This window comes from Netta rufina (assembly GCF_964035555.1).
Source record: "Netta rufina genome assembly, chromosome: 4".
NCBI classification, from domain to species: Eukaryota; Metazoa; Chordata; class Aves; order Anseriformes; family Anatidae; genus Netta; species Netta rufina.
Window position 1 is genome coordinate 7,810,341 of NC_140127.1, and position 26,722 is coordinate 7,837,062.

The 26,722-nt window shown below is 41.7% G+C and overlaps 1 protein-coding gene across 1 annotated transcript; it reads left to right on the forward strand.

The window, feature by feature from the left end:
- The first annotated feature begins 299 nt into the window (after positions 1–299).
- On the forward strand, positions 300–25,825 carry DNAJB14 (DnaJ heat shock protein family (Hsp40) member B14). The gene is made up of 8 exons (XM_084285849.1): positions 300–537; positions 5,404–5,578; positions 14,030–14,175; positions 17,364–17,549; positions 17,960–18,054; positions 18,696–18,805; positions 20,011–20,183; positions 22,489–25,825. The coding sequence occupies exons 1-8, from the start codon at positions 405–407 to the stop codon at positions 22,611–22,613; spliced, it is 1,143 nt and encodes a 380-aa protein (XP_084141975.1). The 5' UTR covers positions 300–404; the 3' UTR covers positions 22,614–25,825.
- The last annotated feature ends 897 nt before the right edge of the window (positions 25,826–26,722 follow it).

Below are 26,722 nucleotides of genomic sequence, written 5' to 3' on the forward strand. Positions count from 1 at the left end.
TAATTAGGGGGTGTCAGCCAGTTTTTAGGGGAAATCCTGCTCTTTTTTGCCACTTTTTGTAAAAAGCCATGAAGCCATCCCTAAAACCACACCTCCTGCAGCAGCACCTGCAGAATCTGAACACATAACCCCGGAGGAAACCCAAAACCGAGGCAGCCCTAAAAAAAACCCCGGTGCTGAGCGCTGAGCACCGCGGCCCCATCCCCACCCCGCTGGGGGCGGCCCCGACCCCGGCTCCGCCCGCCCCTTCCCCCGCGGCGGGCGCATGCGCGGCGCTGCCCGGAAGCAGGCGCCGGGCCGGGCCGCGGGGTGAGGCGGCAGCACCGGGAGGAGGGGACGGGACGGGACTGGGGGGGGGCCCCGCCGCCGCCGCTGCCCCGCGCCCTGCAGCCGAGGAGGAGCCGATGGAGGGGAACCGCGACGAGGCGGAGAAGTGCATCGGCATCGCCAGGGAGGCGCTGGAGGCCGGAGACCGCGACCGCGCCCTCCGCTTCCTCGGCAAGGCCCAGAAGCTCTACCCCACCGACACGGCCCGAGGTGAGCGGGCGGCCCTGGGGGGGGGGGGGTCACCCCGCACCGCGCTCCAAAAACGGCGAACGCCAGGCCTGGGCGCCAAGTAAAGGCGTTCAGCAAACGTTTTCCACCCCCTCCAACCCCCCAGCTCTCATACACAACCCCAGGTGCCATCAGGGCTCTTCTTTTTTTCACAGCACGCAGGGTTGGTTTCTTTTCCCCGCAGGAGTGGATGGCCGTGGCTGGTAAATCAGCAGGAAGGAGGTAACTCCGCTGCCTGGCTCGTATCAGGCGTGTGGCACTGTTTGTGTTCTTGCCGCTTCCTCGGAAATGCAAGCAAACAGAAGCCGGCTGCATTCCCCTCAATTTCTGTAGTGTGGGGTGACGGCATGCTTGGAAACGTGTGCAGCTTTTTGGGATCTGTGTGGGCCAGGAAGGCTGAGCGTTTCAGTTCACCCTTAGCCTCCAAAATCAGTTAGAGCAGCTCTCAGGAAAGCCAAAAGACATCTCCATGTGATTTGTTTTGAGCTCTTGTGCTTTGTTTTTTATTTTAAGTAGGACCGCTGCTGCGTAACCACCATTGCCAAGTATTCAGAGCAAGGAGCAGACGGCTAATTAGGCTATTGTCTGTAGGATGCTTCTGTTATTCACTGTGGAAATTAGCAAAGTGTGTCACGAACGAGGTGCGGGTCTGGTGAGAAGAGGATGGCCCTGCGGTTGTGGTGGCCTGTGAGCTGGGAGCTGTGCGCTGACACCGAGTGCCTCCCAGCATTTCTCTGTTTCCATCCATCAGCGGCAGCTGATTGTTTGTGCTTCGTTTTCCAGGTATTATTCACCTTGAAACAAGGGCCTGATGTGTGGAACTGGCAGGCAGTTAAAGCTCCATCTGAGGCTAGTGAGAATTGCAGATGCCCTAATGCCACTGAAACAATCAGGCCCTAGGCCTGGTTCGAACTAGGCACTTCGAAATTAGGGGACTCTGTAAACCTGTAATATCCCCGTGCTTCAGTTCGCTAGCCGTGGAGGTTGGTGATTCCTTTTGAGCCATCCCATTTCCTCCCAAAATAACAGCAGCTCCTTGAGTTTATTTAAGCTTGTCAGGCACTGCAACTGTCCTGTTAATCTGCGCAGAAAGCTGCAAAGACACCGAATATCCTGTTCTCAGGACAGGGACTGGGAATTGTGTAGTAAATCGGGGCTGGAATTTTACAGGGAGAAAGAATAAATGAAACGGCTGCTTCGTTATCTCGTTGTCCTTTTAAATAAATTACGTTAGGGGTCTGCCTGGAAAAAAAAATAAATAAACCAGTAATTCATTAGATAATTAAAAATCGTGTCACAGCGTATACACAGGATAAGAAAATAGTTGAGGTTTCTGACTTAATTCTAACACAAATTGTTATTTTACAGATGTAAAACCCCATAAAGGGTTGGTTTTCTGTGGTGGAAGGATGATATGACAGCCCTGGGTGCCCTTGTGCTCGCTTGTTCTCTCTTTGGGATGTGCATTAGGAGGTACATTAGGAGGTTCCTTCTTTCCAGTCTCTCTCTGAAGTCACAAATTCACCATAGGGCATACCTGTAGTGTAAGTTTGGTGTCCCATCAGCAATAAAAGCAGCGAGAATGGTGGTGCTGAGTTGGTTTTGGGTTTGTTTTTTACTGGCAGGACCTTCCTCCTCCTCCTTCTCGTGTTGCAGCTGCTTACAAAGGGAGCAGAGCAGCTTTTAACTGTTACCTCCGAAATGACGTGGCTTATTTTTGGCAGCATTTGCGTTGAAAGTTCGGTCACCAGTGAAGTTTGGTTTTGCTAAAAAAAAAAAAAGCCTGAAAGCCTGAAATGCGCTGCCTGCAGCGGTGCTGTTTGAAGGCTTTACTGGTGCGAAGCGGGAGCTCGGCGTGGCACTTGGCTGATGACTTCAGGGGAACTGCTCGCGTTGACGTCGCTCTTTGCTAGAAAACTGTTGTACAGTTCAGCTGCTCCATCAACCTATTCAGTTTGGTTGTGATTTTGATTCATCTTGCAACTGAGTGGGAACTAATTGCTTGTCTGGAAAGGATTTGGAAGAGTGGATGCGAAGATAACAGAGGACGGTCTCCTTTTCAAACATGTGCGCCGTTCTGCTTGGAGCTGGAGGCACCAGAGGACGTTACGGGCAGCTTTATTCTTCAGGGCTTCTCGAGATTGCCTGCACTGCTTCTGATGCTGCCTTTAAAAGCAAGCGTTTCGTTTCAGGAGTATGTGAGCTTCATTTTTTGGAGGGTGATGCTCTCGTATGAGTTCAGCTGGTCTTCCCAGTAGTGAAATGGGAGTCGTGTTCGACCCGCAGTGGAATCAGATGCAGTGCGAGGATCTTTCATTCAGGAATGAGAAAAGGTGCACGCAGGAGAGCCTTCGTGTGCTTGGAGGTGAGACTCATCGTCCTAACCTGCTGAGAAAATAACTCATTGACTCCTTGCATATCCTATTTTAAAACATCTGTGTGCACTCTGGGATTTCTCTTTAATACTGTCAGTAGCGCCGTTCTAACACCTGCTTTTACCACCACCACTTCACGGATGAGTCAAAATCTGTTGTGGCTGTATGAGCTGGGTACTTTCACCTGGAGGAAGCAGCAGCTCCAGACCCTTTGTAGGACGTTCCTATTCAGCGCCGAGCAGTCGCGTGTCTGTGTGTGCTGCGTCCTGCTCGCTTGCAAAGTTAAACGCTTACGGATATGACCGAACAACGCTCGCTCTCTGCGAGTGCCCCAGATTGTCTCCTCGGCACTGCAGCTCCGTTAGGCAGGCGGGAGCGTTGGCAGGGGTTTTAGGAAGTAGTGGTGTTGGAAGCGTAGCGCAGGCAAGGCAGCTCCCGGACAGACTTACTGCCTCGGTTTGCTCCGAGGAGTTGCTGGCGGTTAGAAATGCGAATTGCTGCCTGTAGCTGTGTTTCTGCCACTTTTGGTGCTGCACAAGTGTAGGGATGGGGATTTTCTAGAGGAATACAGGTACAAAGGCAGGCTTTGCAAAGCTGTTCATTAAGCATCGTTTACGGAGAGTAAGTCAGGGTGGCGTGATCGATAGCATCCCACATTACACCATTATTAAATACTGAAGGTCACGAAACAGAAAAAGAATAATTCTGTTTTCTCTTTTCGCTTATCTGGAGCAAATCTGGTCTGCAAACGCTTCATTTTGAGGGCACTCGTGTTCACATCTCTCTTCTCGATTAGTTATTACTCCATGGACCTGAAGACTTCAACTGCTGTACCAGATGGTACTGGCAGCAGCTTGCAGCTACTCGGATGCGTGCTTCAGTTACAACCCTTCACGCAGCTACAGCTTTCCCGTTCTCAAGAACCTCACTTCGTTTGTAGTGAAAACACCCCCCGAGTGTACAAACCAGCACATAAACGTGAGCCTCGTCTTTGTTTCCGCAGTGAAAAGCCTGACCTGACCACCGAGGAATCGTGCTGAGGCGGGCACGAACGCGAGAGCAGCGCTGAAACCATCGGACTGTTTTGGTCAGGCTGCCTGGGGCTGCCTGCCCGCAGGTAGTGGGCAAAGCCTGGAGTAAAAGCAAACTGGGGAGCTCCAGGAAGCACCTCTCAGAAAAGTGCTTCTCTTCCTTTTAAACAAAGCTCTGCTTCCTTTTCCTTCCTGTGCTGCTCTGAGGTACAAGCTGGAAATGTGGAGGAGCCTGGTTCGCTGCTGCTGTGGGAGAGACCGTGCTGGTCAGAGGAGAGATTTTAAATTAGATTTAGGGGAAAGTCCTTCAGGCTGCTTCTCATTAGCTTCTAGAAGAAAATGCTTTTTCACAGTAAAGTGACAACGTGCCTTCACGGTGAGTGGGATCTTCTTTAATGACTCTAAATCCTGCTTGTTTATGAAATGCTACAGAGTTTGCTCAGTGTAGTTTGCCGTCTTGCTCTGAAAGGCTGTCTCCTCAGTAAAGAGAGGCTGTTTAATAAGAGCTGGGTGCAGCTGACTGGTCCCAATTTACCCGGGGCAAACAATCGTTGAGATTTCAGCTCGTGCTGTCTGAAGGGGGTACAGAACATCAGCTTGTGGCCACCGATGGCTCAGGCTACAAAACTTCAGCTGACGTGCTGCAGAACCCCCTAGCAGGGTGTGTTGCAGTTTTCCAGCCTGACACAAATGTGGCTTCATCTTTCTGGTTCTCACCCCTCTTGCCACGACGAGACGTTACCGGTGCTGTTCCGAGGTGTAGGGCTTCTCGTGCACCTCCCCAGGTGAGCGTGGGCTCGGTTGTGACACTTGCCAAGTCATTTATCAGGAAGCCTCTTGTTCGTGACCTTGTTTTTTAAAGAAACAACGGAAATGAATGGTCAGTTTTGCTGTCGAGTCCATAACTCTTGGTTCAAAAGCCTGTTAACCAGATGAATATCATATAAAAAGTATCGTTGTGTCATAATTATCAATAAATCTGTTGCCAGGACAAGTTTGCCTGCTTAGGCAAACCAGGAGCTGGGTTTGGGCTCTGGGTGGAGCAACTGTCAGGTTCTTTAGGGTGTTAGCTTCGTTCCTCTTTTCTTTTTGCAGTTGCTTATTCAGGTACTTTGACGTTTTCACCCTAAAGAATGTGTTCAGTGCCTCTGAAACACATGGAGATGGAGTACCTGGACATATTCTCTGTGGTATTAAGTTACCTTGATGGAGATTGAGAGAATTCCAACCACGAATTTTGAAATGCTTTTCCACAGTTGTGCCATACAAAGGAGTTGCAGAAGGGCCTCAGATACGTTTGCGGTACAAAGTGATGAGTGAAAAGAAAGGGGAATACAGCAGCTAGTCTCTTACGGTGCAGTGCTCCCATTTAAGGCACTTGAGAGCCCTGACTTAATTACTAATGCCCGTAATGATGCTACGATATCCTGTTGTTTTTGCAGTTTTGTTGGAAGCTATTACGAAGAATGGAAGTGCTGCTGGGGGAGGCGCCTACTGCCGAAAGCCAGCCAGTGGCAGTGATCAGAGTAAGCCCAGCAGCACGAAGGAGAGCAATGCCTCTGCTGGGAGCGAGAGTGGGAAAGGCTACACCAAAGACCAAATGGAAGGAGTATTCAGGTACGGCCTTGCTTAAATACACCGCTGGTTTTCATTCTGTGTGTTGCGTGCTTACGTTTTCAGAGGTAGCATCAAGAGAAGCAACAGAAAATTCGAAATACAACTTGCAGGACAGTGTTTCTATTAAATATTTTTATACTCAGCTATCTAAGTTTGCATTGCATACTTACTCTTTAAAAGTCTAAAGCTGTTCAGGCTGGCCTGAGCCCAGCGTTAGAAACTATTTTGTTCTGGAAGTACAGATATATGAGAAACATGGAAGCACATAGCCTAAACACCGTTTGTAAACTGTCTGGAACTTCATGTAGCATGATACCATTAAGACGGGACAACAGCAGAAAAGGAGGATGTGAGAAAAGAAACAAAGACCAACAGAAATGTCCTTTTGAGGCAAGTAACTCGTAGGTTATGTGATCATTACATGCTCGTTGTCAGTAGCAGTGAGAAAAATACTGTTTGAGATGTGCTCTTTTTTTTTTTTTTCCTTTGCTAAAGAAATACTGACGTGGCCACTCTAAAACTGCACACCTCCAAACCCACCCTTTATTTTCAGATAAACAGAGCCCGGATATTTTCAAGGGAGTTCAAAGAAGGGAAATGAAAAGGCCCTCATCTCCTAGTTTGTGTAGGTTGACCTGTTGTGCAGAACACAAATCTGTGTGTTAATTTTTTGCTGTGAAACGTCCGTCGCTCTTAATATTGTCTTGGGATCTTTTCCTGAGGTTCAGCAATCTGTTCAGCTGCGCTGCCAGTGAGGAAAAACTCGCCTTTCTGTGCTGATACAGCAGCGCTGTATTCAGGCAGGTAGAAAACAGCATCTCTCGTGGTTATCCTCTTCTTGTGGCTATTTACTAAAACTTTTCATTTACCATCATCTCCCTGGTTGATTGATGCAGTTGACCTTCATGGGGCATCTAAAGTAAACTCTGAATTAACACATAGAGTTTCAGCCACCTTGAGATACCAGCTGCGGTACGTGTGTGTGCAGGTGAGGCCGTGGGCACGTTTGTGAGCCAAAATATCCAGAAAGTAAATCCTCCATAAAACGAGGCTTAGATCAGATGAAGACATGTAACACGTTTCCAGAGAGCTGCTACAAGTAAGGCTGTGTTTCTGCCAGCGTTCACTCACCCGTGACGCGCCATTCTGAGCTGCAGTCTGCTTTGACATCAGGCTGCCTGCAAGTTCTTTCTTGTTTGCTTCTTTGTTTTACGAGAAAGTAACATTCTCCGCTTCTTCTTGCCTAAAATGATGCTACAGAGCCAGCTTTTCTCCACGGTGTGCTTTTATGGGATTGCTTCCTTGAAGGGCCTTACTAGACACCAGACAAAATTATTCCAGGGTGGGGAGATCAGAACCAGAGGTATTCACCCAAGTCACACACTGAGGATAATATTGATGCAACACTGCCTTTCAGTGACTATTTCAACGATTTATTTTGTGAATATAAAATTTGGGGTTATAATCCCTCTGGAGGGGGTTGCAAATAAGCATTTGTACTAGCTTGCAGAGTAGCCCAAGTTTGTTTATTTTCTACATACAACTTAGAAAATCAGCTGTTAAAACAGTATCTTGACCTTAGTCCGAGTGATGCATCCTTTAGCATAGCAGATCTTAAACCTTTGGAGAAAGACTGCCTGTTAGTTTAGATGTGCAGTAATCAGCAGAGCAAATCTCTGGCCTTGCTGGAACGTTTGAAGAGTTTGTCATGTTGTCTGTTAGTGACATCAACGCGCCACTTAAAAAAATTTGTGGTGAAGAAGGAGAAAAGAATGTTTTCCTTGCCCAGGAGAACAGTATTAAATCCAAACAGTGGGCTAAAACCTAATGGAAAAATAGAACACATTCAGTGATGATAGCTGAGGGGAAGCTCGTATTTAAACCACAGTGAGAATGAGCTTTTTAGTTGGAAACATGACAGGCTGCATATGTTATTGCTTCAGTCGGGCCCCAGACTTTTCCAGTTAAATGAAACATGCCCCTCTGGGAAGGGTATTCTTTAGAGAGTCAAGCTTGTCACCACCATATGCTGCTGCCTTACCACAGCTGAACAGTTTTCAGGGCGTTGAATTGGTTATAGAAATGCTGTGTGAAAAAAAAAAAGGTGGGTTTAATTTTGTTTCATGCTTGATTTCTATTTTTTCCTGTGAAAAAAATACATTTTTAAATAGCAAGGTAAGAAATCTTCAATTCTCTGTTAATTCTGAGTCTTACCATGAATTTGAGTCCATCAAACTAAATTGTTCTGTATGTTTGTGATTTGAAAGATGCTCATTATCCTCAGGTATTCTTCTCTCTAGGAATTTTTGGTTCTGTGTTAGTAACTCAGTGTAGACTTGAGAGGAGGTGTTCCAGATGTAACTACACGTGCCACGTACAACCCTTTCTTATAGGCAGTGGTAAGCAGTAGGACAGGGATGGCTCTGAGCTCTCCAGCTTGAATCACTGAGTGGTATGCCTGGAGTTGCCCAGAAATCTTAAATTTGCTTTAGGTTTAAGAAGCTTAGTGAAGAAACTTGGATCAGTAGAACTAATTAAACTGCATTGCTTTTCTGGGTTACTCTAAAGGAGTACAAACAAACACCTCAGTGCTGTTTTTATTTTTTCCACATACACAGGGGACGCTGCTCACTAGCAAGCTATCATAACACTTTTCTAGAGCATTGCATGAGCTTGCAAACAAGTTACTCGACAGGGAGAAGCCTAAGGTGCAATACATTTCCACTGATTGCATAAGTGCTGGGTGATGCTCGGATCTGTGTAAGAAACGAGAGGTGAAACATCTGTGTAAGAAAGAAAATGGAAACTTATTTTTCTTTTACTTAACTGGAAAAGTGTTAATTCTTACAGATTACAGTCGTCAAAGAGCTGTTAATTACTTTCAAGCAAATTCTGTTCGTAGTATCTGCCTTCTTATACCACGTGTGCAGATACTTTGGAAAGGTTTTGTGAACTAGCATGAAATTAAAAATAAAAGAATCAGTTGCCTGCTGTGCATTAATCTTTCCCATTTCTTTTTATGCTGTCAAATGTGTGTTATATTTTACTGCATAATTTGAAGAAAAATGTTTCTGAGCTGTCAATAGGTTGTACACTTTATAAAGATTCCCTTTAAGTGATCTTAAAACTCATGGCATGTCCAATGCCTCTTTAGTAAAGAAGCTAAAGCATACATTCCAGATTACCTTTTTGAGAACTGCAAAAATAACTGCTGTGAGTAGTAATATATAATGTGTTAGACTTGGTTTGCTGTCTTGTGAAAGCTTTGTTGGAGTATTGCTTCTCCTGCACTGCTAGCACCTGCCCCTTGGAAGAGAGCACAGGAAAGGTTTATTTTTTTATTATTTTTTTTTTGGATCTTTGAGCTAGAACCAACACAGACTGCTCGAGGCATGAGCTCTGTAAGGAACCTTGCAAGGCAGGATTAAATTTCATCCAGTAGTGGTCAACTGTTAATCAGCAACTTGACTTGAATTCATCGAGCAAACCAAAAATTGTCTCTGTGCATTTCACGTAAGGAATGCAAGCTATGTGCAGGCCTTCTGCACACTCAGCAAAAAGATACAGCGTTACTTTTTTTAACGTGGGGTCACGAAGATAATTAAAATAGAATAATAGGAGCAGTCAACAAGTCTTTAAAAAGAAAGAAATCAGGGCATGCCTTTAATTAGGCTTCTAGGACTGCTGTGAATCATTGAAACACGCAGTTGAATGGTTGGGAAAGTCAAGGTAGAAATCATAGTTACAAGGTCTGTCAGGGAGAAGTGGCACAAAAGATACAGTGGCAGAAAGCTTTAATCTACACTTTTTACAATTAAGCTACACTTTACAGTTAAGAAAAGAACTTAAGATCTGGAGGAAAGTATGCTAATGCGAGCATAAAGTTGAATATTTAATTTAATACAAACAGGAGAAACAAACGGAGGGAGTGCATCTGAGACCAAGTACCAAGAGATGCACCCTAACGTGGTGTCGCATCTGTAAGAAAAACAGTGACCTGAAACGTCTGGGACATAGCAGGGGTACGCTGGTAACAGCTTGAGCTCTGCAACAACAGCGTGGAGATGCCCCTCTTTCCAACCCAGAACACCTGTTGCAGACCACTTTTTTTCATCCAAACCATGACAGGCACATTCCCAATTCAGCTGCAAGATGCTGTTTGCTTCATGCTCTCTGTCATCATTGGAAACTTGTGCCTAGGTAGAAAACTGGTTTGTGCTTCAGTACATTTTTCTGCTAAACGCTGGGATCAGCGTAGCTTCCTTTCGCATAATTCTTTATCTCTGGCATTCACATTGCTGCACGCTGTGCTGCTCGGTTTAGATTACCATCGGGAGAAATAACTGTGGCTCCCAGCAGGAGCTTTTGGAGATTGTCATCCAAGTATTTGTCTTTTGGGCCATCCCTGTGTGTGCACACAGAGGTTTTGGAAGGCCCTTTGAAATAATGTAATGGTAATCAAAATCCATAGCTATTGATCACTGCAGGTATTTGATGCAGAAGCGCAAGCAGGTTTGGTTAACCTGATACAAGCTGTTGACCTAATCCGAATTGTAGATTCGAGCAGTGGAACAAGGAGCAAAGCAATAGGATCACATTGTTTTGTAAGCACAGGAGAAGCAGTGGTGGTAGCCCCAGAACTTGTGCAGGTGAAAGCAAACATCACTGCTTTTCTCTGCTCAAACAATTCAGCAAGGGCAGAAATCAGCTAAAGAGCAGAAGGAACTTCAGAGTGATTCTGAAATAGAAGCAATCCAGCCAGGAATGAAAAATGCAAGAATCGCAGCTCACAAAAATAAATTGGTGCTGAAAGCAACAACTTTGAAATAAGCCAGAAATAAACAAACAAACAAAAACCAGTTCAATACGAACAGCTAACATCAGTGATCAGCATTTTCTAAAACATCCACTGGTTTTCCTCTAACTCTGCCCAGCCTCTGCTGGCCTGTGTTGCGTGACTGGGAACAGGAGACAAGTGGACGAGTGCTCCCTCCATCCCTCATGAGACAAATTTCCACAGGACAGCTCAAAGTTCAGGCAAGGGATGGTGGCAGAGTGGGGATTGGGGTGCATCAGCCTACGATATCAGTTGGCTCGGAGACGAGGTGAGGAGTAGGCCGAGAAGGCCGGCTTCTACTAAGGAGCAGGGATCAGAAGCAGGCCATGGCTCCAACAGCTCCCAGCAGCTGGAGAGAAGTTTCTGCTAAAGATGGTGGCAGGCTGAGGGAAGAGGACTTAAGACACCACAAACACTGATGAATTTGTTTAATTGGAAAGCACCTTCTGATCATCTTTGCTTGTGCTGCCTTCCCCAGTGCGAAGCTGCTGTGGAAGGAGTTTGGGTGCAGAACTACCCGGACTTTGCTGAGGGGGCAAGAACCGAGCCATTACCCTGTAAGGATTGCTTTTTGCCTTGAAGTGACAAAAGACAAGACAAAATTAAAGACAAATGTAAGACAAAATTAGGCAAGACTCTCGTCTAATGTCAGGGTGTAGTGAGGGTTTCATAGCACGAAGTCACTGCTGACTTCGATATAGATACAGGTGCAGTTTTTGGCCTCTGTGTATTTACACGATCATTTGATGTACTTTAGCTTTAAAGTTTGATCTGCCTAATCCAAAGTCCTGCTGAACTCTGCAAAATTGCCTTGCGTGGGCCACGTGCTTCACTACGAAGTGGCACGCAGCAGCGCTCCTGGGGCTGTCTGGCAGAGTGTGGTTGCTGCTGGGGTTTGTAAGAGCCAGCACTGAGCTGCTTGAGATCTGAAGATGAAGAGCTGAAGATCTGTTCACTGAGGCAGTGAACAGGAGTCACGTTATCTCGGGGTTCATCCTGTGCAGCAGGACATACCTGGTCTGGAGGCTCAGTGACAGGTCTGTGGCAGGCAGCATTCCTGTGAGTAGGCCGGGCCCATCCAGACATTAACGCACAAGGAAGAATAAAAGTCAGGGGTGGCCATCACAGTCTCACAAAAGCTTCTTTGTTCAAGGCTGGTTGTTTAGCCTAGGCTAGCCAGTCAAGGTATGAGGGCAATTTGGAATAAGGTGTGCTTGAAATGCTAAGTCATAGCTTCATACAAAATCAGCAATGTCGCAATGGAAATATCTGTGCATTTGCATATTTTGTTTGACAAAGCAGACATTAACAAAGATATGCAAAGAGAAAACAGAAATGTGTTATACCTTGGCAGAACTTTTATTTCTTGACACGTAACAGCTCATTGGTGTGCCAGGCTCAGGATAGCAGTTTCATGCACCTCTTCTGAGGGCAAGCTCTGTATGAGCCACGCAGCAGGTTCCTGCCCGCACATCCTCATCAACACGTAGCTCTGCTTTGGTGCACTGGCTCTAAGCAGTTTGTGGGCTCAGAAACTGGTGAGTCATGTACTGACCTGCTCATATTCTGATCAGTAACAGCCATTCCTACTGTCCCCGTCAGGGTTGGCCACCACGGGACTTCCACTGGCCGCGCATGGGAGGAAAGTCTGGGGCAAGTTTTGGAGGATTAGAACAGGCTGACATTCCTTGGGCTGGTTGTTGTTGTTTTTCCTCTGCTTTTCTCTTCATCCTACAGTGTTATGAAGTTAATTTTTATTTTTTTCCATGTTTGTTACTACCAGGAGAAATGAACATATGCTTTTGGGGAAAAGTTGAGGTGAAGAACTTGGACCAGATGCAGAGATAGCAATTTCTTGAAATAAATCTTAACCTGATACTACTAGACCTTCAAATAAAGCTGTTTGTTCTTGATACAGTTCATAAGTAATCCAGATCTTGAGGCTAGAGATGAAGGGATCTGTGTATGCTACCAGAATTTTTGCCAGATGTACAAATTAACAAACACAAGTTTCCAGTACTCAGAGTGAATTTAATGTATTTTCTTTCCATTACTTCTTGTTGACGGATTTACTCTATTCTTTTTAATTAGCTTTATCAGCTTCCTAACTGCAGCTTATTAAACACTACTTCAATATAATGAGCTATATTTGTGTCACAGGATGTTTGTGCATGCATTCGATGCAGTGCTCTTGTGAGCACTGCACCGAGACAGCCGTGAAAGCTCGCGTTGTTCCATTACACCACAAAAAGGATCCCTCAGATGAAACCTGAGTTGATCAATCTGAGAGCTACGGAGGACCACACACGATGGTGTGGGTGTACTCCTAATGCTAGCATTCCCTTAATTACAGGGTCCCCATTCTTCATTCACCAAACTGCCAAAGGCTTGCTTACTCCCTTTTTTTTCCACTTGGCTACTCTGTGTATATTCTTTGTAACACTAAACCCATATTTACCTAGAAATGTGTGCAATTAAAGGAATGTGGACACAGTTATAGCCATGTGAAGAGACTCGCATTAAGCTTTTAAAGTATTTCTGGATGTAATTTCTATTTCTTGCTCAGACCAGCTCTTTTCTTTTGGTATTCTCCAAATGTTAGCGTGCCTCGTTTCTGCCATGCAGTTCTGTTGTTCAGCCTTATTTTTCTCTGTTTCTCATCTCTTATGATGAACTCTTAACTTTTTATTAAAAAAAAAATAAAACAAAACTTAGCAGGATTGATTTTAAGGTGTATTTATCGGATTGATGAGTTCTTCCTACCTACATAGAATTAACGTTCTCTCAGTCCCTTGTGACTGCAGTTTCTCTCTTTTGGGTATTGTAAAGTATACAAATCATCAAATCATTTCCAGATTTTGCTGTTCATCTCCGCGTGAGACTGCTTGTAGTATAGACTGCTATATATAAAATAGACTGCTTATACTGAATATTTCCAGGTTTTCAGTGTCTTCACTGAACATTTGTGATGAGTCGAATCTGTAATTGCAGGAACCGTTTATGTTTTTTTAACTTATATTAACACTTAGAGAAAGTTTCTTAAGATCCAGGTGCATTCCCAGCAGCAGAGGTGTTCTCACATACCTTATTTCCCTCAGAAGTGAATGTTTGAATGAATTGTGAGTTGACTTTTGTTTGGAGAAAGGAAGGTATTGTTTGTTTTGGTTTATATCCTGCATAACGAAATGCATTTGCTGTTGACAGTCAAAACTGGTCTTTCTACCTGCTAGCTCTGCAAAGTAAATTTGAAATCCTCATTTTATGCATTATTAACAGCAATATTCACATAATTGGAGATAAGGAAATTCTGTAAAAACTGCAAACAGAAACCTTTTCTTACAACGGTGGTAGTTTTACAATACAAGTAGAGCAAAATAAATGTATGCAGTAAGTAATTTTGAGTACAGTAGTTTATTGTGCGCGGTTTTGAGCTTACTGTGAACAATGGCTTTCTTATTTGTTTGTAGGGTGGAATTTTTTGTTTATTTTGTATTAAAAGTGAGAGTTGTAATGTATTCCGTCAGTACAACATGTTAGCTCATTTGCAGCTGTGTTCTAACATACTACTGTTACATCTTTTTGGTTACAATATTTTATTTCCTTTTCTTTTGCAGTATAAAGAAATGTAAAAATTATTACGAAGTCCTTGGGGTGTCAAAGGATGCAGGTGAAGAAGACCTAAAGAAGGCTTACCGAAAACTTGCTTTGAAATTCCATCCGGACAAAAACCATGCACCGGGAGCAACAGAGGCTTTTAAAAGTAAAGTTTTTACTTAAACTTTCTTTTATGATTGAACTCTGTCCGTTTAAAAGCAACTCATCTGCATTGTTTGATTGTCATTCTATAAAATTGTCAGTGTGGTATTTTGTAGCTAATATTATACTGACCTTTTTTAGCCAAAGAAACGTTTGACCTTTATTATTTTGGCATATACCTAAAAGTTGAGATGAATAATGTGGACTTCTGGAGAGGGTTCATTTTCAGAGGATTGACTGTAATTTTCAGGTACAGAGAGGGAATGCTAATGCTTGCTTTGTGAACTCCAGTTGCGCTTCTTTGCTGTCATCCATTTTGACTGAATGTAAGTCTATCAGCTGAAGCTGGTTCAATGTAATATCGGTACATACGATATGATTATTCAGATTTTTGAGGCGGGGGGGTTATAGCATTTGCCATTACTTTGGCTTCTGGAAAACCTGTGTCAAGAATGGTGATTTGAATGAAGAGTAGTAGTTACATGGAGTAAATATTAACAGTCCTCATAAATATGCTACTTTTTAGGATGGGAGTAGTACACTTAAAAGGACAAGTGACACTGGTTGGTGCATTGCTTTTACTGGATATGCAGCTTGTAGTGGATGGTATTATATTACATTATAAGTAAATTGATTTCTAGTTTAAGCATTGATGTAGCCCTCTAAAACATCCTGACCGAATACACAAAATTGCCATGAGCATATTCATTTTTATATTGCTGAAATTAATAGAATTTTACTAGGTAAGCATTTGAATCCATGACATTTGCGTTTATTTCAAGTTCAAATAGCAAAGTAACAATAGCAAAAGGCAGTTTTTACTGAATCATGTGTTTTGCTGAGTTACCTTTTTGTTAGAATTCCTCCCATGTGTGTACTTTTGTTACTTTTTCCATACAAAAAAGCATTTATTGAGAAACGCCCATTCATAGTTGCCTTTGCCTGTTTCTTTGATCAAGATTTACAATCTGATCTGACCTCAGGCTGCCAGGCTTTGCCCACTGCAAGGAGAACTGTTTTGAAGAAAACTACTGCTTCATCTCTGACATAGATGAATAGAAACACGAATCTGTCTGAAATGATCATGCAGAAAGAAACGATCTGTGGTATTTCTGTATTTTTTCCTGCATGAGGTTTATATTCAGACATTTGAAAAAAAATTATCTTTTACAATGCTTACATTGGGGAAAAAAAATGCCAACAAGATTTCTCATACGGATTTTAAGAGGTAATTATAATAGCTTGTTAGCAATTACAGAGAAAAGCAGATGTACCATAGCAGGAAAGCTTATCAGTGATTGTTGTTTAAATAAAGCTATGTGATGGCTTTATTCTAAAAAAGGTGTTCTTATGAAATTGTCTCCAGCCCTATAAATTAGATAATTCCTCCATGTTAATAGCATTTTAAATAATCTTTGAAATATTGGAAATCAGCATCTTATTATTTAATCTTTGATTTAAAATGAGCCCTTTGGTCAAGTTGGATTTCTTGGACTTAATTTCACTTTCTGTTTTTTAACTAGATGAGTGCTTGAACAGCAAATCTTGCTGACTATAAAAACATAAATAATTTTGAAATAATTATTTTAAAATGTTTAAATAATTTAGATTTTTAATCTTTAAAGAAAGGTGTTTTTCTTGCATTGAAATGGTTGCCATCTCTTTGTACAGCTCAGTAAATGCATCATTTAGTTTGCCTTTAAAGGTGCCTGATGAATTTCTGACATACAGTTGAGAAAAGGAGTTTCATAACAAAATGTTAAGAAAATGTACTTTATTTTAAGGAAAAGTTACATTAGAAAACAGGATTGAGTTTGGTGTCAGGCAAGGTACTTGGATCTTTAAACTACCTGGTACTACCCTTTGTTATATTAAGCAATCTTCCTTGAGGTTTTATTTTAGGTTAGAAGTTTGTGATTTCTTCAGATATAATCACTTTTAATCTCTTGGAATCTCTTTCATTTTTATGTCCTTTATTTAAAGATAACTCTATTTGGATCGAATCTGTTTTGAATTAGCATCAACTAATCAAAAGCAAATAGTAAACGAATAGTCAAGAAAGCTTGCTGACCATACTGTGACGGTATGGTGTCCTCATTTTATATGCTCACCTGATTAATGTCACCTTAAATTTTAAATTGTTGAAAAAAAAATCTAAGTTTTTACTACTAGTTTTATCATTGGCTGAGTAACAGAGTAATCTTGTGGCAGCATTTGCTGTCCTTAGTGTGTATCACATACTCCCAGGCTTAATTTCTTTGAGTTTTCTTCTCCACTTAAAGTCATTCTTAATTCTTATTGTTTCTAAGGGCATCTTAGGTTTAGTGAAGATGTGACTGAGTGAAAACTGTGCATTAAGTGTCAGCAGAAGTTTTCCTTAAACCTGCAAGAGCTGTGTGTGTGCACAGCAGCTGGGGTCAAAGCTCATAAAGCCAGCAGGCCTCGTGGTCTTTTCACACTGCCTCTTTCCATGCACACCTAGCTGAGTTTTTCCCTTTCTGCTTTTGAAATTGAAGTTGTTCGTTCGTGGCAATGTAGCGTGAAGTGGGACAGGCAGCCAGGCCAGACTCTAAATGTTAAGGTTGTGTCAACAGCCTTAGGAGCACACAGGTTCCTGTCGGGCACGCACGTACACCTCTAACGTTACGTCGTGCAAAACTTCCTGTTATTAATGTACTCCATAAGGAATCTTCAGAATCGTGAGGAAAAATTTCATCTACAAGAGCAGGGACGTAAAGTTAACACACTGAAAAACGTTTCCGCTTACCACATGAAACCAAAGAAACCTGCTGAATCTATGACGATTTCGAGTTAAGCTGCTGGAGCTGACTGAACTTTGCGATTGCCCAGCTTCAGAGCTTTTCTTGCAGTGCTTGATTCTGTTTTCTCAGTTGCAGTGAGAAAGAAAATTTCCACAGAGGTAGGTTTTCCCCTAAAAAAAGGAAGAAAACTGCCCCACCTTCTGCCCAGTTCAACAGGTTAAAAGGCCTGGGAATGGTGTTGTTGGGAAACCTGGTAAAAACCGTGCTACAAACAGTAGAGATGTTTCTGGACCCTGTTGTACTATAGGTGATTTGTAACACAGCAAAGGACATCAGTCTCTGCCTGTTCTTGACTTTGAAATTGCAATTTTCATGCTGGAATAGCTCCTATCTTTCATTTATGAAAGTTGTCTTTTATTCCTTGCTTCAGAAATCGGAAATGCCTATGCCGTGCTGAGTAATCCAGAAAAACGAAAGCAGTATGACCTTACAGGCAGCGAAGAGCAAACGTGCAATCACCCTAGCAATGGTAGATTCAACTTCCACAGAGGCTGTGAGGCAGATATTACTCCAGAAGATCTATTCAACATGTTTTTTGGAGGGGCATTTCCAACAGGTATTTGTATTTGTCGGCATAATCATGGGAGTGGTAAACTCTGAGCAGTAGTACTCAGAGTGGGATTAAAGTTTGGCATTGGAAAACGACAAAATTACTCCAAACACCCTCCATCCCCAACTCTAATCCATGTCACATTTTAAATTTCCTCTAAGTGTTGCTAAATCGCTAAAATGCGAGTTTGGTTGTTTGGGGTTTCTGTGGTGATCCTACGGTACATGAAATAGTAAATCAGTTGGTTTAAAGCTTAAAATATTTATTTTAAACGGCTTTGGAATTGTGAGTTACCTTAAAGCTGGGTTATTTTATGCATCATCATGTGGTAACGTTAAATTCTCCACGTTGTTGCTCCTGTTTTGACCTCTAAACAGTTTCTTTTAGATTTTAAATGTGGATATTTCTTTTCCTAGGTAGTGTACACTCATTTTCTAATGGTCGTGCTGGCTACAGTCATCCCAATCAGCACCGTCAGAGTGGACACGAGAGGGAGGAAGAGAGGGGTGATGTATGTTTAAGCACCGTTGACGTTAAACTCCGGATTGTGAATTTTTTTTGTAGTCATTTTCAGTGATGTGATTGTACAGCAGCTCTGTACTGTAGGGGAAGATTTATACTTGCCCGTTACATATTTTAAAACTTTGGCAGGTGGTAGTCTTACTGAGGTGGTAGACGGACATGCAGATTTGAGAAGATAATAGCACGTTTTTGTAAATCCATTGTTGTATGCCACTGTCATGCCAGTGCCTGGTCACTAATTCTTGCTTGCATTTAAAAGTTGATTTGGGCTGAAGTAAGAATTGTACTTATGAATTATACATAGTCCTATGTAATTGCACATGACTGTATTGATGAGACTAAAACACGGAGTCCTGTGTGACTGAATTCAGCTATTAATTTAATAGTGGCTTGTGGCTACGTGCTAACTTAGGAACGCTTGCAGCTTCAGCATGCTACAGATATTGTGCATGCATTGGAAAGTTAAGATAACACTACAGTGTTTGCGAATTTGTAGTTATAGTTTCAAAGTAGCTTTTGAATCTTGAAGTAGAAAGTCATGCTTAGAATTAAATTATGTCAAATGTACCTGCTAAATTGATGCTGTTTTATGAGATACCTGAATCTGTTGTGTTTTTTTTTTCCCCTTAGGGAGGTTTCTCTATGTTCATTCAGCTGATGCCCGTTATTGTGCTGATCCTTGTCTCCTTGTTGAGCCAGCTGATGGTATCTAACCCTCCTTATGCCTTATACCCAAGATCGTAAGTAATTTTCAATCGCATTAGTTTAAAGCAGAGGGAAGGATGTTGTAATCACCGTTTCCCAGTTAGAAGCTTTTAAAGAGCCTTCCATTAGTTGGTCCGTGATTTCCCACAGTGAGGAAAGGGAGAGAAAGTGTAGATGAAATGAAGCCAAACACAACTTTTAAGGTGTGTACTAAGAATATGCTGTGCGAATGTAACAGAGAAAAGAGATTAACAATACTTGAGTTTAGGAGACCTTTTAATAAGACACAAAGGTGTTTATGTATCTCCAATGTATTTAATCAAATGCTGAAACCTGCTAAGGCTCATCATTATTTGTGATTATCATCATCTGTGCTTATAGCCAGCAAAGTGCCCGAAGGCAAACTCATCCTTATCAACTAGATAAGGGCAACAGAAACTGCCTGTTCTGTATGATGATAGTCTATCTCTGTTTTCTTGCAAGGGATTTTGATAGTGAAACTTATGTGTTTTGCACAGAAGGATCCTTTTTTTTTTTTTTTTTTTCCTTAAGAGAAAGAACTTTTTAAAATACCAAGCATGCAACTACCTAACACACTTGTGCCACTCGTCACAACTATTTTAACAATCCTCAGTTCCATCTAGAGCTCTCAGCTCCACAGCAGAAAGGCTTTTTTTCTCCTTTATTATTTTTCCAGAGTTCTTTATTTCCGAAGTGTGTTGTTGTTCTTTTCTGCATCTAAGTTATTGTGATATGTATAAATGCTTACCTGCCAAAATGTTTGTGCACACTCCTTGATTTTTAATCTGCAGAATGCCAGCAGGAAAGCGGATTTGTCAAGGGTCGCAGAAAGCAATTTAGAATGGAGGTGCCCGTACTGGGCTGTCACAACAGTGACCCGTTTTGTTTTTTCTTCTGTTGTGTTTAAATGTAATTTGCTATTATCAAAGCTTATATGTGGCTAAAGAGGTATGAAACAAGTGTCTTACTAAAGTGTTTTTTTTAAAGATTAAGGATGAAAACAGCAAAAGTTTAATGTTCTCTATTTAATGTAATAATGAAGGTAGTATTTTCTTCTCTGGCAGATGGTACAGCCATCCATTTCACTGCTTGTCTTGAAATGGCAAATTCAGTGATGTGCTGTTCTTCCATAATAACAACATTTTTAGAAGTATGTTTGTGTTATAAAAAAGATCAAATAAACATCTAGTCTCTCACCCACCTCTTTTTTTTCTTGCAGAAGTACAGGTCAGACAATTAAAATGCAGACAGAAAATTTGGGTGTTGTTTATTACGTCAACAAGGACTTTAGAAATGAATACAAAGGAGTGTCATTACAGAAAGTGGAAAAGAGCGTGGAAGAGGATTATGTGTCCAACATTCGTAATAACTGTTGGAAGGAGAGGCAGCAAAGTAAGTTTGTTAATATCTTTAATTTCATAAACACATGCATTACTAAAAAAAAAAAAAAATCACAGGCAAGAATGAAGTTCTTATATTATTAATAAAACTGAATGAGAAAGCAAGGGTAAGGTTCCCCGCCGTTTCTCACTTCTTCAGACTGTCCTAGATAGTGTCACTTAATTTTGCTGTGACCTAACCACCATCTGAACGTCCTCAGCAATTTTAATCTATCATTTTGTTATCTGTGACCATTTCTTAGAAAATGACTACATTGAATTGGTAGTGAGAAAGGAGTTGCTCTAAGTTCAGGACGAAAGCTGAAAATTTTAATCTCTTCCACATTATTTTATCATGGCATCATCTTTTGTATTGTGTATCATCTTCAGGTGCTTTAATATAAATAAAACAAAAGCCCAGATGGATGTTTCCAGCGAGAGAAAAGATAATCTGCCTGGGACTACAGTACCAATGGCACTGCTTTTCCAGGCAACCAAGGACACCCAACATGACGTGTTAGAACACCATAAGCTAGAAATCAGTGCTTAGCCTTTTGCCAGTGCTGAGTGATTTTTTTTTTCCTCCCTGGACTTGGTTCCTTGGCTACATCAGACTTTGAAAACAATCTTTTTAGTTCACTGGCTATGTTTCCAGCCTAGCTTAATATAATACAAAGAACTATTTCCTTGAAGGAAGTGTTAAAGCGTAAGAGTACTGAGTAGCATCTGCCATCTCCAAATTATCACCCTGCTATTCTATTACCTGTGACCAAATGGTTTGAACTTTCAGCAGGTAAACTTCGGTAGTATCCTACCAGAGAAAAAAGGCATTCGTGAACTGTCAGTTGCTTACTGAAAGCAAATTTCACTCATTATCTGAGTGTAACTGTCTGTTCCTGCAGAACTTCACCCTCTGCAGACCAGCTGCCCAGCCTTTCTACTGAGATGGCCCCTTAGCTCCTCCCAGCTGTAAAAGCCAGACAGACCTCACAGTTAGTCAGATGCCTGCACAGGACTGCATGCATTCATTACAGTTGACCTCTGTGTATACAAATACAAATCACTGCCCATGCACAGCAAGCCCACTGCTTCCCAGAGGCGTTATCCTCCGTATTCATTGCGTATGCCCAAGTAAATCTCTAGAGGTTTACAAATTGCCCAAAGGGAAGCAGAACTGTTGGCAGAAAACTGTGCCAATCAGTCACATGTACGCAAGAGAAACACCTGTCCTTCTGGGGGAGAACTACCAGATGGCTGCCCTGACTACTCGATTTGATCAGAATAATGTTTTCCAGGTTTTTCAAGTACAGGAAATCATCAGAGTATGTTTGGCTATAAAACAAATAAATATCAAAATCTCTTGTATGTTTTCCAACTGTACTGTCCTTTGGTTATCTTGAAATGATTGAATATGCCCCCTCTTCAAGAAATTTACATCCCATTTGCCTTCTACAAGTGGCTGCTAGATGAATGATTGGTAGTCATATCTTATGAAATGCTTTGCAATAATGAGAGATGGTTGTTAACAAAAATGAAACACGAGAGAGAAGCCAGCACAATGAAAAGGGTAGATATTCTTTGTACATTTTTTTTCAGCAAAATGTGGATTGGGTAGAACAGTCATGTTGTTTGCTATCTGCAAGTTATCAGATTGTGTAAACTACCCTAACTGACATTCAAGAAAGCAGACCCTAATCGATTTTCTCTACCTATAGAAACAGCTGACTTATATTTTTAGAGATTTAAAACACCTGTTGTAATTTTGATTTTTTTTTGACAGTTAAAATCTTCTTTCCAACATTGATTGACATTTAAGAATGAATTAAAATGCCGTTGTACACCAGTACAACACAGAGAGCTCTTTTAATAATTCCTCTGAACACCAGCAGGCTGAAGCAGCATCAGCTGAAGTAATGAGCTTAACCTTCAGAATGGATTTTTGGCACAGAGAAGATGCTAGAGCTTTCAATAATGTGCAAAATGAGTGTTGCATATATCCGTTTTGTTTAACGAGACCTGATGCAAGTAGTAGCTTTTGCTTTTGTTTTGTAATCAGGTACTGCTGTATGAAATGTGAGGGTGCTGGAAGGCTGTCACCACTTTCCCTGCTGAAAATGATGAAATGTTTGGGAAGACCCAGTGAAGGGAAGCCTGTAGCGGTGCCGTTTAGGTGGTGTCTGTGCATAGTTAGAATAGACAGAAAGAGAACAGGGTGAGGATTAAACCTGAGGTGTTTCAGACAGCTCAGAAGAGGAATGCATCACGTGCAAAGCGTTCAGTTTCTAACCTGAAAAATCTTCTTTCTTCTTTTCTTCAAGAAACAGACTTGCTTTATGCAGCAAAAGTTTATCGAGATGACCGTCTCCGAAAGAAAGCAGATTCCATGTCCATGGACAACTGCAAAGAACTAGAACGGTTGACCAGCCTCTATCGAGGAGGATGAGCAGCAATTGTACACATACATCTTTATGTATGCCGTTATTTCTCTTGTAAATTAAGAAGAGATTTAGTTTCACCATGAATGCTGGAAAAGAGGGGTGGATGTAAAACTCTACTGTGTAGCTGTTTCCAGAAACCTTATACTGAAATATCATTTAATGGCTTCTTTACCTACTGTGAAATATAGATAACTTTAATTGTCTAGATTTTACTTCAAAGCTTCTGTGAATTCTTTCAGCAGAGAGAATAGCTCAGAAAGGATGCTATACTTGTAGAGACTTAGTCATAGTGGTTCTCCTCTACCATATTTGCCATGTAAATATCTGTGGAAAGAACACTTTGTGTATATACGAGTTAAATGACTTTCTATTTAAAATCTCAGAAATTTAGTTCCATACAACATTTTGTCTCACTGATGGAATAAATAGTATGATTACATCACTCCTATTCAGATGTCAAGCGTGTGGAGTTGAAACAAGATTTTTTAATATTTTATCTCTAACTCTATGTAAAATCTTTAAGGTTTGTCAGCTTAGAAGAACTTGGTATTTTTAAATATAATAGCATATATTCCTAATTATCTGTTGGGGTGTATTGATCTGGTGTAGAGTAGCAGTTCGCTGTTGTAGTTTTTTAGTGTTTCTAAGCAATGCAGAGAAAACTAAGAAAAACACTAATCTCTTTTCAAAGTAAGTATTTGCAAATTCTGTACAGACCATTGAAAGCATTGCTTTTAGTACTTGCAACAGTTTACAGCAGCTCTCCCGTTTGGTATTCCAGCAGCAGTGAATCCGTATGTCTGGCTAACACGCATCTATAGCTTCCTTAATTTTCACTGGAAAGGTAGAAAACACGCAATAGTAAATCTCAAAAGCTTTTTTTTAAAAAAAAGGCAACCTTTTTTTTTTTTTTTGCTGGGAGACTTCCATTTTCTTACTCTTTTTTTATTTCAAGCTAGGTCCTAACAGTGATTCCTCAATGGGCACCACAAGTGGAGCATGGAAATACTGCTCAGGACAAGCTTTGTGCCTTTCTACACTTTTGCCAACTGTTTAAATGCTTGCTGGCTTGCAGTATGCTCCTGTGGTCGGAGCCATGTCACTTGTCCCGGGCCACGAACTAGAGGAGGAGGTAGCGTATGCGTTTTTCTGGACCAGAATATTGCTGGGTTGACTTCTTAGAGATGAACAAACACCGATTGGTTTCTACATCCAATGTAACTCTGTACTTGGAAGCTATGTGTAGCCACACCTGACAATGAAACAAAGGTGTTTTGAAGCAGCTATGTACAATGCACTTAAAGCTTGTTGAAAGTGGGTTGAAAATGTATTTTTACTTTATTTTTTACGTTTTAACAGTGCTATGCAGGAGAATGTTTTCTTGTATTTGAGAATGCCAGGTGGCTTGTAACAAGGGCAGTATTTTTTTGCTTGAGAAAACTGCCATCTTTGAACAGTGCTCTCAGTTTATGTGGAGCCAAATTCTCATCCTAAATTGAAAGTTTAAAGACTTGACTGACTTCACTGGAATTCCTTCTGATCTAGTCTTGCCATTTGAGAGCAGGATTTGACTTCAGAAGTACACTATATGCCATTGCTCTTGGTGATCCAGAAATCAATTTGCATGTGTACCTTTTCTAAACTGTCCCACTGGAAATGCCTTCTATTGAATTAGTTGGTGTAACGTGAGAAAGACTAGCTGCAGACTTTTGACTAAGCAGCTAAAAGCGCGACGTTCAAGGTAGACATCAAAGCTTGAGGTACAAAGCAGAAATAAAAGCTGTTGAAATAAATAAAGGGTTGCTGTACCGGATATTCTTACCATGATGACAGGAAAAGGGAGAAGAAATGGAAGGAAACCCAAATGTTTGAAGTTTGCAAAAGAAATTTACATAGAAAACATGAATTCCCGGATTTTGCAACTGCCCAGAATGTATTGTAATTCTACTAGGGAAAACAAAACAAACTATCAAATTACATACTGGCACTCCTGTGTCATCTTAATAGCAAATAATTGTTCCAGAGGCAATAAGTAGTAAGTACTTACACCTTCTGGTCCACAAATGGGTCTGAGGTTGCAGGCAATCTCTCAGTTAACAGAGGAAAAAAGATGGGCCGTGCATTTGTCAAATACTGGAAGGATGAAGGCAGAGTTAAGAGATGGTCGTAGCAAAGCTGCCGATGGGTATAATCTGCCCTGCTCTTACTGCTGCTGCGGCTGAGAAGCGGGTAAATGCAGAGTTATGCATTAGGATGGCTAGATTGCTATCAGCATCTCAGCCAACTGCAATAATGCGGTGCCTGCGTGTGGCGTAACGACCACACGGACACCAGGGTTCTTTCAGGATCAGTAACCGCTGCTACTTTTATTGATGACTTTACTTCATTATTCTGTCTTACTGAGGACAGGCTCCCTTCTTACACCATTCCCCCACAGCAGTCCTTTTCCACTCACTATTCATTGGTGAAATGACTTTGCTCAGCAACCAGCAAACCCCCAGCAACTTCCATGCCTTGACGGCTGGAGAACAAGCAACCCGAGAAAACAAGGGTCTCCTGAATCACCCTTCTGTGTTCCCTCTAAACTCTACATTCCTGATGGCCTCATCATTAAGTCTGATGCTATCACCAACCATGGGGCTGGTCGACCCCCATGGCCACACTCCCACATCTGTGTCCTATGGCGGTGCAGGTGTCCCGGGAGTTCAAAAGGGAGACCTAAGTTGTTACGTTTCCTCGGATTACCTATTGTAATTGCCACTTAAAAAAAAATAATGAAAAACTGTCAATATATTTATACTTGTGGAAAAATGCTACTTAGCATCTAACAGATTAAATAGCTGCGCACTTTGAAATACGCGGAATGACGCTATTACTTTCAGAAGCATAAAGATTAACCTGCTCTAAATACGGCCTGCAAACATTCTTTCAATATTTCAAGTGGGTGTTTCTCTCCTCGTGATTTTCTCAAGTCTTTCTTCTCAAGTCTGAAGGTTTTTTTTTCTTCAGAAATGTTGTTGTCTTCCCTGGTCTTGCTAAATGGAACCTGCTGGAAAATTCAGAACAAGTTTTCTTGTGAGCAAGATGCTAACTGAAGAGCGTGGAGTACTGGAATCTTTACAGATGACCTTTCCTCAGAAGGCGAAGTTCTCACTAAAATAAGATACTGGCAAGAAAAGGGAAAAACTAAATTGTGTTTTTGAAAATCCCTCAAGTTTGCTAGCTACTAAGAATTAACTTCTTACTCTTTTTATTTTGTTATGACCTGTGTTGAATCTGGAATTAAAGATAGCACAAGCATGGGTTCTTGATCTCTTCTTTAAAAGAGCAAGCAGGAAGGTCCTGCAAAAAGTAAAAATCCTGGCATGACGTTTTGACATACCATGGTGAAAATGAGAGATGATTTGCATCTGCTGAAATGCAACATTGGTATCTATTGTGTTTATGGAGCATCCTGAGTCACAAGCAAGTTCAGTGTCCACATCTGATCAATGTTTCCCTGCAAGTTCTCTAAGTGTTTAGGAAAAACGATTAAATTTGGGTTTTGACTTTTTTAAACAGTCTTGATTCTTTTTCAAGAAAAGGTTAAAAAAAAAAGTCATCACTAAAATGTAATAGGTGCATTTGAAAAGGCAGCAGAGACAACTTTAACTTATAGATGTTTTTAATATAATTTTATAGTGAATGCCATAAAGGGATTAAAGCGGGTGGGCGAGAATGTGTTTTGTAAGGCCGCTTGATCCACGGATTTCCTTTCATCCCCTAAGCAGTTGTAACCCTTCCTTCTGGTAGACCTGTTGGAGAGAGCAGAGGGAAAGCGCAACGGTAAAACCAAATGCCTGGTTTTAGGAAATGCTTTTAGTTTATGTGAATTCCTGAAACGATACCTGAGGTGGGTTACTTGAGGTACCTCAGGTGCCGCCTCAGGTGCAGCAGCGGAGGAAGCTCGGTGGCTCCTGCAGGCTGGCTGGCAGAGGCCTCCTTGAGAAGCCTACCGAGATGTAATGGATGTAAATATCTGCACTACGTTTGGCGTATGGTCAAAATGCTTTGGGGAGGCAATAAACACTGGAATAAACACACCCGAATTTCTCTTCTCCAGGTTGACCGCGCG